At 38.8% G+C, this 19,828-nt stretch overlaps 1 protein-coding gene across 4 annotated transcripts in view; it reads left to right on the top strand.

The window, feature by feature from the left end:
* LOC128684868 (ubiquitin carboxyl-terminal hydrolase Usp2) overlaps nt 1-17,314 on the top strand; it is a 50,807-nt gene extending 33,493 nt beyond the window's left edge. For 2 of the 4 annotated variants that reach the window (XM_070100271.1, XM_070100273.1), the window contains exons 14-18: nt 148-252; nt 5,258-5,437; nt 13,582-13,712; nt 14,653-14,745; nt 16,398-17,312. In XM_070100271.1, the coding sequence (XP_069956372.1) occupies nt 148-252; nt 5,258-5,437; nt 13,582-13,712; nt 14,653-14,745; nt 16,398-16,596 (708 nt within the window). In that variant the 3' untranslated portion in view covers nt 16,597-17,312. Of the gene's footprint in view, nt 1-147; nt 253-5,257; nt 5,438-13,581; nt 13,713-14,652; nt 14,746-16,397 lie in introns of all 4 variants that reach the window. The other 2 variants (XM_070100283.1, XM_070100286.1) reach the window with 2 other exon arrangements.
* Nucleotides 17,315-19,828: the final 2,514 nt, after the last annotated feature.

Here is a 19,828-nt window from a genome sequence, read left to right as displayed (position 1 = left end):
AATAATAATAATAATAATAATAATAATAATAATAATAATAATAATCGTTGTTTTATATACTAGGATTGAGAACCCTGCCTGAAAAGAACGAAACTTGCATATAATGCAAGAATACTTGAGTTATCAGCTTCGTGTTTTTACTGGCAGGAGGTGGCTGCTTCCAGGGACACTATCTTCCTGGACAACATGCAGAAGGAGGCTCATGATTACCTGTCCCTGCTGCTGGAGTGGCTCCACCAGGACCTGGCTCAGGTATACTAGTACACATTTTGATGGTTCCTTCAGTACTTGGCCTAGGTACACAGGGCTGGATTACCGCATAGGCAAACTAGGCATTTGCCTAGGGCCCCGCGCATTTGGGGTCCCCGCGGTCCAAGGGGTTCAGGGGCTCATCCAAGACTGCGCACATGGTGCAAGTGCAAAGGGGTCCCTACCTAAAAAGTTCAAGTGTTTGGAGAGTAAAATTGATTTTTAAAAATTGATCAAAACAAAAATAATGAAATAAAATAAAATAAAAATAAATAAACCTAACCATAGATGGCAACACTCAACACGCCTTTGTTTACATCAGAACAGCTGTGTTTTCCCGCTAATGGGTGAGTATGGGAGATTCCTCTCCAATTTTCTGTAGTAATTACACGTTATCTAGACTTGTACTGTGACAAATTAACTGAAGTGTTGTTGATAGACATTGATGTGTATGGATAAATGTTTGTTTTCGCCTCTAAATGTTAAGGGAGGTACCTGATAGGGTTACTTGACCAGTAAAGACGCATGGACCAGTAAAGACACATTTTTGGTAAAAATACTATAAAGAAAAACCTAAAAACGCAAACTGACTTCCGTTTGTAGGTTTTAAAAGCACTTTGTCCTGTCTTTAAGTCTTTATCATTTCAATAACAGATCTCAATTGATTGATGTTCTACATTACTTCCGTCGCAAATGCTTAGTTTTCAAGTTGCGACGGAAATGATGTAGAACATCAATTAATTTACTACATATTTCCCCAGAAACACATAAGCCACATCAGAAAATCGTTGGTTGGGTGAAACTGAAAATTGTCCCTGCATTCTTTAATTCTCATGTCCTTATCTATGGTGGTAGACCATATATCATGCAAAACATAATGATTAGTTTAGTTATGAAAATGGTAATATAAATACCACTGTGCATTGTTCTTGGACTCAGTATGATTTCTGTTTAAGTAAATTGGAGATCAAGGAGGATGAATTAGTAAAATATTCGTAGCCCAAATCACTAACCTAATCTATGGTAAAAGTTCTGTATATGACTCCTTTCTGGTAACGTTTTGAATTTTTAGATGCGCAGCCAGAGGAAAGGGGGGCTACAAGGGCCATATCCCCCAATTGACAGAAAAAAAAATTTAATAATAAAAAATTAATAATAATTGATAATGAAAAATTCGTATTTGCATGATTACAGACAGTGATACATCCTCATTATGGCATCTCGTGAACGTGATGTTGGACGTTCTTATGCGAGTGGGTCACAGAAAAGAAAGAAGAAGAACAGAAAAAGAAAGATGTAGGAAGCTGCAGAAAGATCACAGACATGCTCACGAAAACAGTTTCTGATGTTACCAGTACAGTTGAATCTGCAGATACGTCAGATCATACAGGAAGCCCTCCCTCCATTATTTCTCAGCCAGCATCTACTTCTTTTGTCTCCTCTCAATGTCTCAACGGACATTTCATCCACAGGATTTGTCTTAAAAGATCCTTCCTCATGGCCAAATGTAATCCCAGATTCTCTACGTAATGCTTTCATTGCAGAAAACTTCAGTCAAACTCTGAACATTGACTTTAGGAAATCAGCAAGGATTTATGATGATGGAAGTTGTCGTTGTTTAAAGTCATCTATGTTTTATAGGAAGCTTGCAAATTCAGAAACTGTGAAAAGATCATGGATGGTATACTCTGAAAGCTCAGGAAAAGTGTACTGTTCAGCATGCAAGCTATTTTCTACCAAAGAAAATACCTTCACACAGGGGTTCAATGACTGGAAAAATTCCAAGCGTTTCGAGGAACATGAAAACAGCACCACTCACGGAGCTGCATTTTAGCCAGTGTATTTCGTGCACAGAAAAAAGGCTTATTGGATTCTCATTTGGAAAATCAAACTGAAAAAGAGCGCACTTATTGGAGAAAAGTTCTAGAAAGAGTTGTTGCTGTTGTAAAATTCTTAGCTCTAAGAGGACTTGCTTTCCGTGGAGAAAATGAGGTTTTTGGTTCGGAAAACAATGGCAATTTCCTAGGGATCATAGAACTGTTAGCACAATTCGATCCATTCTTAGCAAATCATGTATCACGCCTTGGGAATGCAGGAGGCACTGTATCTTACATGTCATCTACTATATGCAATGAATTTATTGAACTGATGACTAAGAAGATCCTCAATAACATCATAGCAGCTGTGAAAACTGCAAAATACTTTGCAATAATTGTAGATTCAACACCAGATATTTCACATACAGATCAATTGACATTCATTGTTCGCTTTGTCGACTCCAGTGGTAAGCCTGTAGAGCGCTTTATAAAATTCATTCCTCTTTCAGGCCATGATGGAAAAACAATGATGAATGTAGTACTGGATACTCTGCTTGAACATGATCTCTCTATTATGGATTGCCGTGGCCAGAGCTACGACAATGCAAGTAACATGTCAGGTAAATATAATGGATTGCAAGCCCGTATCAAGCAAATCAACCCACTTGCTGAATATGTGCCCTGCTCAGCACATTCTCTTAATCTTGTTGGGTCATGTGCTGCGGAGTGTTGTGTCGTTGCAGTTTCATTTTTTGGACTTTTACAAGCACTTAAATTTTTTCTCTGCTTCAACGCATCGGTGGAGTATACTCAAGTCAACCATTCATGAAGATGTCATCAAATCATTATCAACAACAAGGTGGTCAGCGCAGCATGATGCAACACATGCTTTGAAAGACAGCTTTGCTGAAATACGTTCTGCTTTGATCCAAATAGCAGAGGATGAAGACCAGACAGCAACTACAAGGAGCGAAGCAGCCAGCTTAGCATCAAAATTGGAACTGTATACTGGAACGGTTAAATGCCACGAACAAGACACTTCAGAAAATTGAAATTGAAATGGCTACTTGTGCTAACCTCTGTGCAGGCTTAGTGGAATTTGTAAGCTCACTTCGCAATGATGAAGCTTTTGAAATGTTTGAAGAGAAAGCTAAACTGCTGGTGAAAGACTGCAGTTACCGGGCTGATCATCAGCGGTCAAGGAAGAGGAAACGCAATTTTGAAGAGCCAGACAATGAAATTGTGTTGCTACCAAGGCAGAAATGTAAGACAGCTACATACTTCGTCATTCTGGATTCACTGATTACAGAATTGGTGAAAAGAAAAGAAATCTACCAGAATCTCAATGACAAGTTTGGATTTCTGTTCAAAATTACTACTATGCCAGATGCAGAATTGAGAGAAGCTGCATTAAAGTTGCAACAACACCTTTCAGCAGATGTTCAGGACACATTTGTTGAAGAAATAGTTCATTTTTCTGGGTATATGAATCAGATTAAAGCTCCACCTGAAAAATGTGCGCCCTCAGCTGCTTTGAAACATTTAAGAAATGCAGGTATCTCAGAAACCTTCCCTAATGTTGACATAGTGTATCGCCTCTACCTAACACTTCCAGCTACTAACTGTGAAGGAGAACATTCATTTTCTGTTTTGAAAAGAGTGAAAAAACCAGCTCCGTTCAACAATGAGCCAAGACAAATTGTGTAACCTAGCCTTGTTGACCATTGAGTCTGATCTAACAAGAAATATTGATTTTTAGAATATAGTTGATGATTTTGCCAATATGAAATCCAGAAAAAAATTTATTTAAGAAGTGCCTGTGAATATAAACAATTCTTTACTTTCTTGAGTTTATATGATTTGATAGTCTTATGCATGATGCAATGATAACAATAATGGTCAGTGATTTATAAAGGGAATAATAGTGCTGTAGTGGTTATGCTGAATATAATAGGTACATGATGTCACTACTTTAATAGCCTAATCTAGTAATACTATGCTGTCTTGAGTTTATTCTCTTTAAAATGCATGATTTAACAAGATAGTTACAATGGCTGTTGGTAAATGGTTTTGGTTGTCTTGATGTACTTTCCCTATTAAATTTAATCTAAATAGCCAGAATGTATTTAATTAGACCTTAAATAGGCTCACACCGACCCCCCCCCCACCCCCAAGCTGGAAGGGGTCGCTTCGCTTACCCGTAACTCAAAGGGGCCCCGCCAATCTGAATAGCCTAGGGCTCGGAGACTTCTTAATCTGGCCGTGTACTAGTGTACCGTACACTAGTACACGGCTCGATGGTTCCTTCAACCTGGCCCAAGTACATTAGTACCTGGGCCGCCAGAACCTAGCACAGGTACATTAATACATGTCTCATTGGCTCCACAAGGACCTTGCTCAAGTACACTAGTATATATTTGTCTCAGTGGCTTCTCCAAGACCTGGTACAAGTAAAAATAATAAAAAAATATTTGGTTTGGTTAGCCAGGAGTGTAACTAACCCAGGATAATCCGAGTAAGCAAAGAGTGTGTGTAACTTAAATTCCTTAGTGGTTCTTTCTAGGTACTTTCCCAGGTGGAGACCCAAAACAGCTGACTAAGCCTTGGTTATCTGGTTACTGCTAGGCAGCTAGGTGAAGACGGGGCAGCAGGTGTTATGAGCTCTGCCCATACGTTTCTCCGAACCCAGAATTCGACTCTGGATACTTCTGGATGCGAACCACTCCCACAAGTATATTTCGCTCGATCTGTTTTCGGCTGGAATAAAGCGGAGCACTGCCGACAGTAATGAACAAAAGACACATGTGCTGAACAAGCTTTTATTGTGATTATAAAACTCTATTGGGAGTGAAATGTCACAAAATTTTATTCTTCACTTATTCGTATTCTATGTGAAGCCTGTTGTCACGATCGCCCAATTTTCTATTACATACCATTTATCCACATTAAATTCTGTCCTCTGTCTCTTGATCCACTTTCTCAGTCTGTCTAGGTCTTCCTGAAATAATGTCACGATACCTTAATTGGTTTGTTACACTTAAAGCCATCGCCTAGTGTATAATCGAGGCCCCACTATTCCTTGCACTGAATGGCCAACAAGAGACTAGTGCCTCACGAAATACAGTATGTTTTATAGATCTGCTATGTGTTTTTTATATAATCTTTTAACACTATTCATATCTTTACATCAGGAGGATAACGTAAAGGATGTGGATGATACAGGACTTTCATCCTTCATCTCAGAATGGTTCCACGGCCGCCATCTCTCAGAGATCACTTGCCCAAAGACCGAAAGTGTTGTCTGTGAGACCGAAGAGCCTTTCTCCAACCTAACTTTACCAGTGAAATCCAAGGAAATTTGCGACCTAGAGGTGAGGCAATGAAGAAATTGTCTTGAAGCGTGTGTGATGTAGTAGACATCGAAATCGTGCGGCAGGGTTCGTTTTCCAAAACAATTAATTAGCTTTAATTTTGTGGATTAAAGTAAAGGTTGGATGCGAAAAGTGGGTCATAATAAGCGTGTATGCACCTGGAGAAGAGAGGAATGTAGAGGAGAGAGAGATTTTGGGAGATGTTAAATGAATGCATAGGAACCTTTGAACCAAGTGAGTGAGTAATTGTGGTAGGGGACCTGAATGCTAAAGTAGGAGAAACTTTTAAAGAGGGTGTGGTAGGTAAGTTTGGGGTGCCAGGTGTAAATGATAATGGGAGCCCTTTGATTGAACTTTGTATAGAAAGGGGTTTAGTTATAGGTAATACATATTTTAAGAAAAAGAGGATAAATAAGTATACAAGATATGATGTAGGGCGAAATGACAGTAGTTTGTTGGATTATGTATTGGTAGATAAAAGACTGTTGAGTAGAATTCAGGATGTACATGTTTGTAGAGGGGCCACAGATATATCAGATCACTTTTTAGTTGTAGCTACACTGAGAGTAAAAGGTAGATGGGATACAAGGAGAATAGAAGCATCAGGGAAGAGAGAGGTGAAGGTTTATAAACTAAAAGAGGAAGCAGTTAGGGTAAGATATAAACAGCTATTGGAGGATAGATGGGCTAATGAGAGCATAGGCAATGGGGTCGAAGAGGTATGGGGTAGGTTTAAAAATGTAGTGTTAGAGTGTTCAGCAGAAGTTTGTGGTTACAGGAAAGTGGATGTGGGAGAGAAGAGGAGCGATTGGTGGAATGATGATGTAAAGAGAGTAGTAAGGGAGAAAAAGTTAGCATATGAGAAGTTTTTACAAAGTAGAAGTGATGCAAGGAGGGAAGAGTATATGGAGAAAAAGAGAGAGGTTAAGAGAGTGGTGAAGCAATGTAAAAAGAGAGCAAATGAGAGAGTGGGTGAGACTTTATCAACAAATTTTGTTGAAAATAAGAAAAAGTTTTGGGGTGAGATTAACAAGTTAAGGAAGCCTAGAGAACAAATGGATTTGTCAGTTAAAAATAGGAGAGGAGAGTTACTAAATGGAGAGTTAGAGGTATTGGGAAGATGGAGGGAATATTTTGAGGAATTGTTGAATGTTGATGAAGATAGGGAAGCTGTGATTTCGTGTTTAGGGCAAGGAGGAATAACATCTTGTAGGAGTGAGGAAGAGCCAGTTGTGAGTGTGGGGGAAGTTCGTGAGGCAGTAGGTAAAATGAAAGGGGGTAAGGCAGCCGGGATTGATGGGATAAAGATAGAAATGTTAAAAGCAGGTGGGGATATAGTTTTGGAGTGGTTGGTGCAATTATTTAATAAATTGGCAGACAGCATGCATAGTTCCTTTGTATAAAGGCAAAGGGGACAAAAGAAAGTGCAAAAATTATAGGGGGATAAGTCTGTTGAGTATACCTGGTAAATTGTATGGTAGTTACTATTGAAAGAATTAAGAGTAAGACGGAGAATAGGATAGCAGATGAACAAGGAGGCTTTAGGAAAGGTAGGGGGTGTGTGGACCAGGTGTTTACAGTGAAACATATAAGTGAACAGTATTTAGATAAGGCTAGAGAGTTTGTTGTGGCATTTATGGATTTGGAAAAGTCGTATGACAGGGTGGATAGGGGGGCAATGTGGCAGATGTTGCAAGTGTATGGTGTAGGAGGTAGGTTACTGAAAGCAGTGAGGAGTTTTTACGAGGATAGTGAGGCTCAAGTTAGAGTATGTAGGAAAGAGGGAGATTATTTCCCAGTAAAAGTAGGCCTTAGACAAGGATGTGTGATGTCACCGTGGTTGTTTAATATATTTATAGATGGGGTTGTAAAAGAAGTAAATGCGAGGGTCTTGGCAAGAGGCGTGGAGTTAAAAGATAAAGAATCACACATAAAGTGGGAGTTGTCACAGTTGCTCTTTGCTGATGACACTGTGCTCTTGGGAGATTCTGAAGAGAAGTTGCAGAGGTTGGTGGATGAATTTGGTAGGGTGTGCAAAAGAAGAAAATTAAAGGTGAATACAGGAAAGAGTAAGGTTATGAGGATAACAAAAAGATTAGGTGATGAAAGATTGAATATCAGATTGGAGGGAGAGAGTATGGAGGAAGTGAATGTATTCAGATATTTGGGAGTGGACGTGTCAGCGGATGGGTCTATGAAAGATGAGGTGAATCATAGAATTGATGAGGGGAAAAGAGTGAGTGGGGCACTTAGGAGTCTGTGGAGACAAAGAACTTTGTCCTTGGAGGCAAAGAGGGGAATGTATGAGAGTATAGTTTTACCAACGCTCTTATATGGGTGTGAAGCATGGGTGATGAATGTTGCAGCGAGAAGGCTGGAGGCAGTGGAGATGTCATGTCTGAGGGCAATGTGTGGTGTGAATATAATGCAGAGAATTCGTAGTTTGGAAGTTAGGAGGAGGTGCGGGATTACCAAAACTGCTGTCCAGAGGGCTGAGGAAGGGTTGTTGAGGTGGTTCGGACATGTAGAGAGAATGGAGCGAAACAGAATGACTTCAAGAGTGTATCAGTCTGTAGTGGAAGGAAGGCGGGGTAGGGGTCGGCCTAGGAAAGGTTGGAGAGAGGGGGTAAAGGAGGTTTTGTGTGCGAGGGGCTTGGACTTCCAGCAGGCATGCGTGAGCGTGTTTGATAGGAGTGAATGGAGACAAATGGTTTTTAATACTTGACGGGCTGTTGGAGTGTGAGCAAAGTAACATTTATGAAGGGGTTCAGGGAAACCGGCAGGCCGGACTTGAGTCCTGGAGATGGGAAGTACAGTGCCTGCACTCTGAAGGAGGGGTGTTAATGTTGCAGTTTAAAAACTGTAGTGTAAAGCACCCTTCTGGCAAGACAGTAATGGAGTGAATGATGGTGAAAGTTTTTCTTTTTTGGGCCACCCTGCCTTTGTGGGAATCGGCCGGTGTGATAATAAAATAAATAAATAAATATATATATATATATATATATATATATATATATATATATATATATATATATATATATATATATATATATATATATATATATATATATATATATATAAATATATAAATATATATATATATATATATATATATATATATATATATATATATGTCGTGTCGAATAGGTAAAACTGGTCAATTAGCAAGAACTCATTTAAAATTAAGTCCTTTCTAAAATTTTCTCTTATACGTTTAAAGATATATTTTTTTCATTAATGTTAATGTAAAAAATTTTAATTTTGCACCAAAAGAATCGTAGAAAACTTACCTAACCTTATTATAACAAGAACAATTTATTTTAGCCTAACCCAACTAAATGTATTTTAAATACGTTTACAATAATTTAATACTAAACAAACACAATCAAATATATTTTTTTCGTTAGGTTCAGAATGATTTTGGCGATATTATTGCATACACAAATTTTCACTTGTCCTATATGGCAAGATGAGCGTTGCTATTTAAGCCAAGATCGCAAGTTCTGCCTATTCGGCACGACATATATTTCAATCTTTCTTTCAACAAACCGGCCATATCCCACCAAGGCGGGGTGGCCCTAAAGGAAAAACGAAAGTTTCTCCTTTTACATTTAGTAATATATATAGGAGAAGAGGTTACTAGCCCCTTGCTCCCGGCATTTTAGTCGCCTCTTACAACACGCATGGCTTACGGAGGAAGAATTCTGTTCCACTTCCCCATGGAGATAAGAGGAAATAAACAAGAATAAGAACTAGAAAGAAAATAGAAGAAAACCCAGAGGGGTGTGTATATATGTGCTTGTACATGTATGTGTAGTGTGACCTAAGTGTAAGTAGAAGTAGCAAGACGTACCTGAAATCTTGCATGTTTATGAGGCAGAAAAAAGGACACCAGCAATCCTCCATCACGAAAAACAATTACAGACTTTCGTTTCACACTCATTTGGCAGGATGGTAGTACCCCCCTGGGTGGTTGCTGTTTACCAACCTTCTACCTACATATATATATATATATATATATATATATATATATATATATATATATATATATATATATATACACATTTATATAACAGAAGGAGAATATATCTTAATCATAACACTCACCAATTTGACTGGAGATTAATGTGTCATGTACAGGATCCCCCCTTTTGCCTACATTTATGAAAAATTTACTGGCCAGAATTTAAACATAAATTAGACAGCTTATCTGAGGTTCCTGGAGTTGTCCTATCGTGTCGCCTGATACTCAAATTATGCAGGAATGCACATCCAACAATTTCGGCTCCTATTTGAGAGGTGTCAGCCCAATTTTAACCTCTAGAGCACGAAAATTCTTCCGATTTCACTAACTTTCTGTTGGCCAGTTCAAACAGCAATGGCGAGTCTCTTCTGCGCAGGTGCAGCTTCCCATTTTCGATAACATAATTTTTATTAAATACAGTATGGCCATCTATATACATTTAACTACTGTATTTCTGGAAAATATATACAGTATTTTCCACAGGTCTCCCTGTTTTGCTTTTCTCTCTAAATGTCCAAACCACCTGAACAACCCCACCTCAGCCATCTGAATTTTACTCCTGGTAATCCTACACCTTTTAATCTCCAGACTCAGGATTCTCTACATAATTATATCACACATTACTCTCAAACTTATTTCCAATGCCTTCATTTTCCTCCTCCCTACAACACACACTTAAGTGTTATACAGCTACACTCTGGTACATTTCTCTTTCTGCCTCCATGGATAAAGTTCTTTGTTTCCACATGTTTACCTGGAGTTTACCTGGAGAGAGTTCCGGGGGTCAACGCCCCCGCGGCCCGGTCTGTGACCAGGCCTCCTGGTGGATCAGAGCCTGATCAACCAGGCTGTTACTGCTGGATGCACGCAAACCAACGTACGAGCCACAGCCCGGATGGTCAGGAACTGACTTTAGGTGCTTGTCCAGTGCCAGCTTGAAGACTGCCAGGGGTCTGTTGGTAATCCCCCTTATGTATGCTGGGAGGCAGTTGAACAGTCTCGGGCCCCTGATACTTATTGTATGGTCTCTTAACGTGCTAGTGACACCCCTGCTTTTCATTGGGGGGATGTTGCATCGTCTGCCAAGTCTTTTGCTTTCGTAGTGAGTGATTTTCGTGTGCAAGTTCGGTACTAGTCCCTCTAGGATTTTCCAGGTGTATATAATCATGTATCTCTCCCTCCTGCGTTCCAGGGAATACAGGTTTAGGAACCTCAAGTGCTCCCAGTAATTGAGGTGTTTTATCTCCGTTATGCGTGCCGTGAAGGTTCTCTGTACATTTTCTAGGTCAGCAATTTCACCTGCCTTGAAAGGTGCTGTTAGTGTGCAGCAATATTCCAGCCTAGATAGAACAAATGACCTGAAGAGTGTCATCATGGGCTTGGCCTCCCTAGTTTTGAAGGTTCTCATTATCCATCTTGTCATTTTTCTAGCAGATGCGATTGATACAATGTTATGGTCCTTGAAGATGAGATCCTCCGACATGATCACTCCCAGGTCTTTGACGTTGGTGTTTCGTTCTATTTTGTGGCCAGAATTTGTTTTGTACTCTGATGAAGATTTAATTTCCTCATGTTTACCATATCTGAGTAATTGAAATTTCTCATCGTTAAACTTCATATTGTTTTCTGCAGCCCACTGAAAGATTTGATTGATGTCTGCCTGGAGCCTTGCAGTGTCTGCAATGGAAGACACTGTCTGTATATATTTTCCAGAAATGCAGTAGTTATATGTATATAGATGGCCATACTGTATTTAATAAAAATTATGTTATCGAAAATGGGAAGCTGCGCCTGCGCAGATGAGACTCACCATTGTTTTGAATGAGCCGAGAAAACGTTAGTGATAATGGGAAGAATTTTTCGTGCTCTAGAGGTAAAATTGGGCTGACACATCTCAAATAGGAGGCGAAATTGTTGGATGTGCATTCCTGCATAACTTGAGATATCAGACGACTGGACAAGACAGCGCCAGGAACCTCAGATAAGTTTGTTTATGTTTGTAACTCTGACCAGTGTTATTTTCATGTATAGACAGTCAGGTTTTCTGAGTATGATACACCTTAATCTCCAGTAAAATTGGTGAGTGATATTAAGATATTCTCCTTCTGTTGTGTAAATTGTATATATATAATCCTTTATTAATTTTAATATACAGTCCACAAATTTATATATTTACCAGTATTCCTGGTGATGTACATTTCATTTGTAATTAATAGGTCTAGAGCAACTTGTGGATAAGACAGTTGTAGGTATCGAAGGGGGACATTTTTGCGACCTAGGTGTCCCAAAATCCTACTTGTCTATGTAACTGATAAATAATAATTATGTTTGTTATCATTTACTGTTATGTACATAATGAGTTACATTCAGATAAATGTAATTTTCCACACCACAGATGCCTAAATGCACCTCCCACCTTTTTCCTCTCGTCATTGCTATGGTTCACCTCATCTTTCCTAGACCCTTACGCGGAGTTCATTCCCAAATATATGTATATGAACACATTTGCTTCCCCCATTTTCCTTTCCTCTAATCTGATATCCAATTTCTCAGTTCCTATTTTTTTTTTACACTCATCTCTCTGTGTTCATTTTCACTGTCCTTCGTTTACATACCCTCCCAAATTCCTCCACTAACCTTTTCAACTTTTCTTCAGAATCTCCGAGAAGAATCGTTTCAGTGGCAAAAAAACAACTATGGCAACTCAAGTTAAATTTCAGTCTCACATTATGTCCCCAACACCCTAATGTTTACTTGCAACCCCCATCTAAAAAATATGTTAAACATAAATGATGACATCACACATCTTGCCTGAGGCTAACTTCTACTGGAAAATAATTCCCTTCTCTCCTACATACCCTAATCTGAGCCTCACTAGATCAAGTAAAGAACAGAAGGCACAATAGTGACTCGAACAATTCACAAATAAGCTTCTCTCTTCTATGTGCGGGTTATTTATGTATATACTTAGCTTTAAATTTGTTTGCGCAGTTTTTCATAAAAAACACTGTGTTACATGGCAAAGCTGACAAACAGATTTAGTGTAATTTTCCTCTCCATCTTTAGACTGCCTTTTTCCTGGTTATTCTGTCCTCTCAAGTTTAGTTCCTTACGTTTCTCTTCATATTTCGTAACTATTAACTCTGGGAATAGTCTAGTTGCCATCCTCTCTGAATTTTCCAGTTTCGTGACATGTTTGATCAAATGTGAACTCCATGGATGTGCTCCATACTCAACATACTTATATCTTGTATAGTTCCATAAATGTATCTTTATTGAGAGTCTTAAAAATTACCATTATATTTGAGACTCGCTTACATGTTACAAGTGAGGTGCTCTTTAATAATATGCTTGGTTATGCGCTCACACCAGTGAGTGAGATTTGTAGTCTTCGTCGCCCTCCGTTTCTGATTCCCTTTGCCCTTCCCAGTTTTCATAACCTTACACTTGCTGGGGTTCAATTTTAGTAAATGCATATCAGGACAAACCGCAGGTTTGTCCTGATATGCATTTACTGATATGGACCAGGACAAACCTGCGGTTTGTCCTGGTCCATTAGTAACCTTTTAGTTTTGCCGCCTGACCGGCAAGTTTATGCACTTCATGTTCATCCTGTGAACGGCAGAACAATGAAAACATAAGGATTATACACATCACAATGGGGTTTTGTCAACCCCCCACTGGGTATTTATAGCCTTGTTCTGTGTGCGCGCGCGCCCGTGCGCATACGTGCTCACCCATTTATACCCATTTGTAATTGCCTCGGCTGTTAATTAACTTGCCACTCTCCATATTCACTCAGCCTTGTGGACCCTATCTACCTGCTTTAAAAACTGTATGTATGTGTGTGCGCCTGTGCATGTGTTCGTCCTACAAGCCATTGTATTATTATTATTATAATCAAGGGGTAAGCGCTAAACCCGGAGGATTATACAGCGCCTGGGGGGGGGATGTGGAAGGCATTCAGGCTTAATTCGGGGAACTGGAGCACAGATCCAATTCCCTAAATCAAGAGCCCCTCACCAACATCGAGGAACCTTCCTTGAGGGGCAAGCCATTGTAAAAATTTAATCATGCTTAGAAACTAAATAAAAACTTACCCATTTCTCTCGTTGCACAGGAACTTATAAATCAATACTACCGGCAGCAGGAGATCATGTGGGACTGCAGGAATTGCAACAAGGAACACCTGTGTACAGTGAAGTCTTCCATCATTCACCTTCCCCGTTTTCTCCTTCTCCATCTCAGTAGGTAAGATAAGATTCTGTTTGGATTTTTAACCCCGGAGGGTTAGCCATCCAGGATAACCCAGGAAAGTCAGTGTGTCAAAGGAGACCGTCTGTCATATTTCCATTGACGTCATTTAGTCTTGTCCCTCAGGATGCGATCCACACCAGTCTACTAAGACCCAGGTACCTAGTTGAAGAACGAGACAATTGTGCAGTATTCCTACGGGTTTAGCGTTCCCCAGTGATTATAATTATAATCCACCCATGCTGGTAATTGAACCATAATTACTCAGTGTAAGACGAGAACGTTGCCAACCAAGCCACGGTGCAAACATGTTCAGTTTCGTATACACTCAGAGGTGTACATATCTCAGTATGTATATGCTGATTTTAATCCCTGTTTTACATATTAAAGTACATATTCTTATCTGGTAGTGAAAAGGTCACCGTGCAACCTTCATGACCCTAGTGTAGTCGACAGCCTTTACATCCCATTAACTTAACTGTAATGTAATACATATGTAATTACTAAGGTAATGATCCTTACTAAGCCAGCGGATGCTTAGCCATTTATTGGTCATTGTTTAGCAAAAAAAAAAAAAGGGGGTCAGCAGAAGCTTGTCCAGTTTCCTGACTAATAAACCACCAGCACCAGACAATTCTTATCCTAGGACACCACTTTCTGGTGTCCTCTGTTTATATATAGTGTGGAAATCCTACCATCATATCTCGCAATGTAATCGTTATTATTTTATAAGGTGGAATGGAAAGTCTTAGTTGTATGACCTATTAAAAGATCCAGCGAGTTGGCCATTATTATTATTGTTAGTTTCATTATTGTATACATGGGAAAGTGCTGAAGCTTTTCGGGTTATACACTGTTTTTAGTAATAATAATAATAATAATAATAATAATATCATTAACAATAACAATTATGATCAATTCTTTCATTCCCTTCTAGAGTAAATGCCGACACACACTCTGTTCAAAAGACAAAAGTTACCTACCCTCTGGAGCATCTTTCTCTCAGTCCCTACACTACACGACAGTCTAGGTAAGTTTTAAACATCTGCTTACATGCACTAGTTATTTAATTTACTTAAAAAGTTGAAAACACTGTCATTCAATCTAAGCTTCTAACATCTGCCTACCTTCACTAGTTATTTAATAATAATAATAATAATAATAATAATAATATCTTTATTTACTACAAGTACATGTACAAGGTATACAGTCCTAGCTGACAACAATGACATACTACTATATAGAAACTCCCTTGTTATGCTCCGCATTTCGGGCAAATTAGGTCAGTGTCCCGGGATGCGACCCACACCAGTCAACTAACACCCAGGTACCCATTTTACTGATGGGGAACATAGACAACAGGTGGAAAGAAACACGTCCAATGTTTCTACTCTGGCTGGGAATCGAACCCAGGCCCTCGCCGTGTGAAGCGAGTGTGTTAGCCACCAGGTTTGAAACATCTGCCTTCATGCATAAGTTCTATGCATAATTTTATTAGACCATCATTACCTGTTGGAAATTCCTGTTACTGGGAAGAATGACATGGTATCCTCCCCGTTATGTGAAATTCAGAAGACACAGGTATAGAGCAAACATTACGCTCTTTGCAGAGCTTAATGTATGCTCTGTTGACTTGATTACACTCTACACAATAAAATAGTCCCAATAAAAGCTTGGGCTATAGTTCAGTCTTGCTCCTCGGCGAAACTCAGACGTTACTTAATATTTTTATGATACATGCAGGATAAATTAGCAAAAATAATAACTTGGTAGAAGAGGCCTAGCTTCTCCCTACGAGCCTCGTGAGGGCGGGGACTGTGGCTAGGCCTGGGGACAGTTGGTCCCAAAGATGAGGGGGGTACTTGTACCTCCTCCCATGGGAGACTTAGGTCTCGAGATACTCCCCAGATAGAGAGCCAAGGCCGGGTCACCACTACTTGGAAAAGACCCGGGCCGGGAGAATACCGGCGAATAAGAAAAAAAAAACAAATACATATCTGCCTTTATATTTACATTAAATTTTGTTAATTTTGATTTTGTTGCGTTACGTTCTGTTTTTATTTTTCCATTTGCACAACATATTATCTCCATGGCTAAACCCACTTAATACGGGACATCTTAAGCAGTAATTTATTCTTAAAATACCCCAAGGAGTAACCATTATTGTCAGTGTTTATTCTGCACCTGTCTTTCCTCCATTACTCTGGGCAGTAACCATCCTGATCTAAGGTATGTCAGGATTTTTAATAATAACTTTCTAACTTGTCTTAATTAGTAACTATCGTTATTCCTAATAAGCATAACAAATGTTAATTTTATCTATAATACATGGTAACGAAATTTAAGCTGCATTCATGCAAGCAGGATTAGTGTAAATATTACGTTAATATTAGCATGATTACGTCAAGTTACTGAGTTTAATTGTAGCCAGAAATTTAAATTTTTAGTACGTTTTTATTCACAGGAATATAGTCATTAGAATATATGATACAAATCAATAATGTTATTAATAAGGAATTAGAGCCACCTTTGCTTTCCTTGGATCAAATTTAAAATTCCCATTATATATATATATATATATATATATATATATATATATATATATATATATATATATATATATATATATATATATATATATATATATATATATATATATATATTGTCATCATTCTTCCACAGCCCTTATGACTTGTACGCGGTGTGCTGTCACCAAGGATCCATGGCTTCAGGACACTACACAGCCTTCTGCAGGAGTAGCAGCTCCCGGGACAGTATATGGTACTCCTTCAACGACACCCAAGTCAATAAGACACAATCACACGAATTTCGCTCAAATCCAGATGCCCACATCCTCTTTTACCAAGCACAAGCCTCGTGAATTTATGCAATTTTATTAAAATGGTAATTTTTTGTAAATAATTGTTATGGTATTTTTATTATTATTATTATTATTGCTACTTTATTCGTTATTTTTCTGTATTTGTATTGCTTTTATTCAAGGGATAGTAATCTCGTTCCCTATAAGGAAAGCATTTAGGTTTGATCCCAGGAAGGAAGGTAGCTCCAGTTACCTGAATCAAAAGCCCTACACCGCTTGAGGTCTATTCGCTAGATATTGTATAACTACAGATTTGGCGTTTCCTAATAATAATAATAATAATAATAATAATAATAATAATAATAATAATAATAATAATAATAATAATAATAATAATAATAATAATCTGCCTGTTAACAATGTAGTGTGAATCGCCAGTTTGACAATGTGGGAGAGTCAGGGTACGGTCAAGTTAATGTCTGGGTTTCCATTGTCAGCATCTATTTTTTTTCATTATAGGCGGTGTTCGTTATACTATATGAAAGATTGCAGCAGGCTGCTTAACTGAGCTTAAAGCTTATCGACTACTCTAAGAGTTATTGAAGCTCTTCTATAACTTGTTCATAACCAGTCAAGAATACTTGAATACTTAAAAGAGAGGTTAAAATAAACTTTCTACGTATTTACAGTGACATACACCTCTGTGTATTTACAGTGACATACACCTCTGTGTATTTACAGTGACATACACCTCTGTGTATTTACAGTGACATACACCTCTGTGTATTTACAGTGACATACACCTCTGTGTATTTACAGTGACATACACCTCTGTGTATTTACAGTGACATACACCTCTGTGTATTTACAGTGACATACACCTCTCGGTGTATTTACAGTGACATACACCTCTAAGTGTATTTACAGTGACATACACCTCTGTGTATTTACAGTGACATACACCTCTCGGTGTATTTACAGTGACATACACCTCTCGGTGTATTTACAGTGACATACACCTCTCGGTGTATTTACAGTGACATACACCTCTCGGTGTATTTACAGTGACATACACCTCTCGGTGTATTTACAGTGACATACACCTCTGTGTATTTACAGTGACATACACCTCTCGGTGTATTTACAGTGACATACACCTCTGTGTATTTACAGTGGCATACACCTCTGTGTATTTACAGTGACATACACCTCTGTGTATTTACAGTGACATACACCTCTGTGTATTTACAGTGACATACACCTCTGTGTATTTACAGTGACATACACCTCTGTGTATTTACAGTGGCATACACCTCTAAGTGTATTTACAGTGACATACACCTCTGTGTATTTACAGTGACATACACCTCTCGGTGTATTTACAGTGACATACACCTCTAAGTGTATTTACAGTGACATACACCTCTGTGTATTTACAGTGACATACACCTCTCGGTGTATTTACAGTGACATACACCTCTCGGTGTATTTACAGTGACATACACCTCTCGGTGTATTTACAGTGACATACACCTCTCGGTGTATTTACAGTGACATACACCTCTCGGTGTATTTACAGTGACATACACCTCTGTGTATTTACAGTGACATACACCTCTCGGTGTATTTACAGTGACATACACCTCTGTGTATTTACAGTGGCATACACCTCTGTGTATTTACAGTGACATACACCTCTGTGTATTTACAGTGACATACACCTCTGTGTATTTACAGTGGCATACACCTCTAAGTGTATTTACAGTGACATACACCTCTGTGTATTTACAGTGACATACACCTCTCGGTGTATTTACAGTGACATACACCTCTAAGTGTATTTACAGTGACATACACCTCTGTGTATTTACAGTGACATACACCTCTCGGTGTATTTACAGTGACATACACCTCTGTGTATTTACAGTGGCATACACCTCTAAGTGTATTTACAGTGACATACACCTCTGTGTATTTACAGTGACATACACCTCTAAGTGTATTTACAGTGACATACACCTCTGTGTATTTACAGTGACATACACCTCTGTGTATTTACAGTGACATACACCTCTCGGTGTATTTACAGTGACATACACCTCTGTGTATTTACAGTGACATACACCTCTCGGTGTATTTACAGTGACATACACCTCTCGGTGTATTTACAGTGACATACACCTCTCGGTGTATTTACAGTGACATACACCTCTGTGTATTTACAGTGACATACACCTCTCGGTGTATTTACAGTGACATACACCTCTGTATTTACAGTGACATACACCTCTCGGTGTATTTACAGTCACACTTCTCGGTGTATTTACAGTGACATACACTTCTCGGTGTATTTATAGTGACATACATCTCTCGGTGTATTTACAGCCACATACACCTCTCGGTGTATTTACAGTCACACTTGTTGGTGTATTTACAGTGACATACAATTCTCGGTGTATTTACAGTCACATACACCTCTCAGTATATTTAACCTGTGATTGGTTAGTTAGTTAGAGGGTGTTACAGCCTGTCGTCCTCACGGGGGTCATTAAGAACATAAGAACATAAGAAAGGAGGATCACTGCAGCAGGCCTGTTGGCCCATACTAGGCAGGTCCTTTACAATTCATCCCACTAACAAAACATGTTACCTCTTCACCAGTAAACAACAATACAGTTATTACCAAAGTAGGAATTATAGTCTCAGTATGTACGCACTGAGAGAAATACATCTCATGATGTATATATTTGTGTGATTGGTTAGTTACAAGGATTTCAAGCATAATAACTACACATAAGTTATTAAGGCTGCATGTAAGCTACTCACAGCCAGACAAGCAGACTTTAATCCTTGAAACAGGGATTAAAGTCTGGGCAGATATACACGTAAACTCACCTCTGTGTATGTGTCCTGCTTGTGATTCTTCTAGGTAGTGAACACATATATATATCTGTACTTCTACAAGTACATGTACAAGGTATACAGTCCTAGATGACATCAGTGACATACTAGTATATAGGTGTATGTCACTGTAAATACACTGAGAGGTGTATGTCACTGTAAATACACTGAGAGGTGTATGTCACTGTAAATACACTGAGAGGTGTATGTCACTGTAAATACACTGAGAGGTGTATGTCACTGTAAATACAGAACATTTCAAGCAAATTAGGTCAGTTTTTGTCCCCAGGATGCGACTCACACCAGTCAACTAACACCCAGGTACCCATTTTATTCATGGGTGAACATGGATAACAGGTAAATAACAAAAAGGCACAATACCGTGACTGGA

This window comes from Cherax quadricarinatus, chromosome 5, assembly GCF_038502225.1.
Source record: "Cherax quadricarinatus isolate ZL_2023a chromosome 5, ASM3850222v1, whole genome shotgun sequence".
Classification (NCBI taxonomy): domain Eukaryota; kingdom Metazoa; phylum Arthropoda; class Malacostraca; order Decapoda; family Parastacidae; genus Cherax; species Cherax quadricarinatus.
This window is presented reverse-complemented; position numbering and strand designations above follow the sequence as displayed.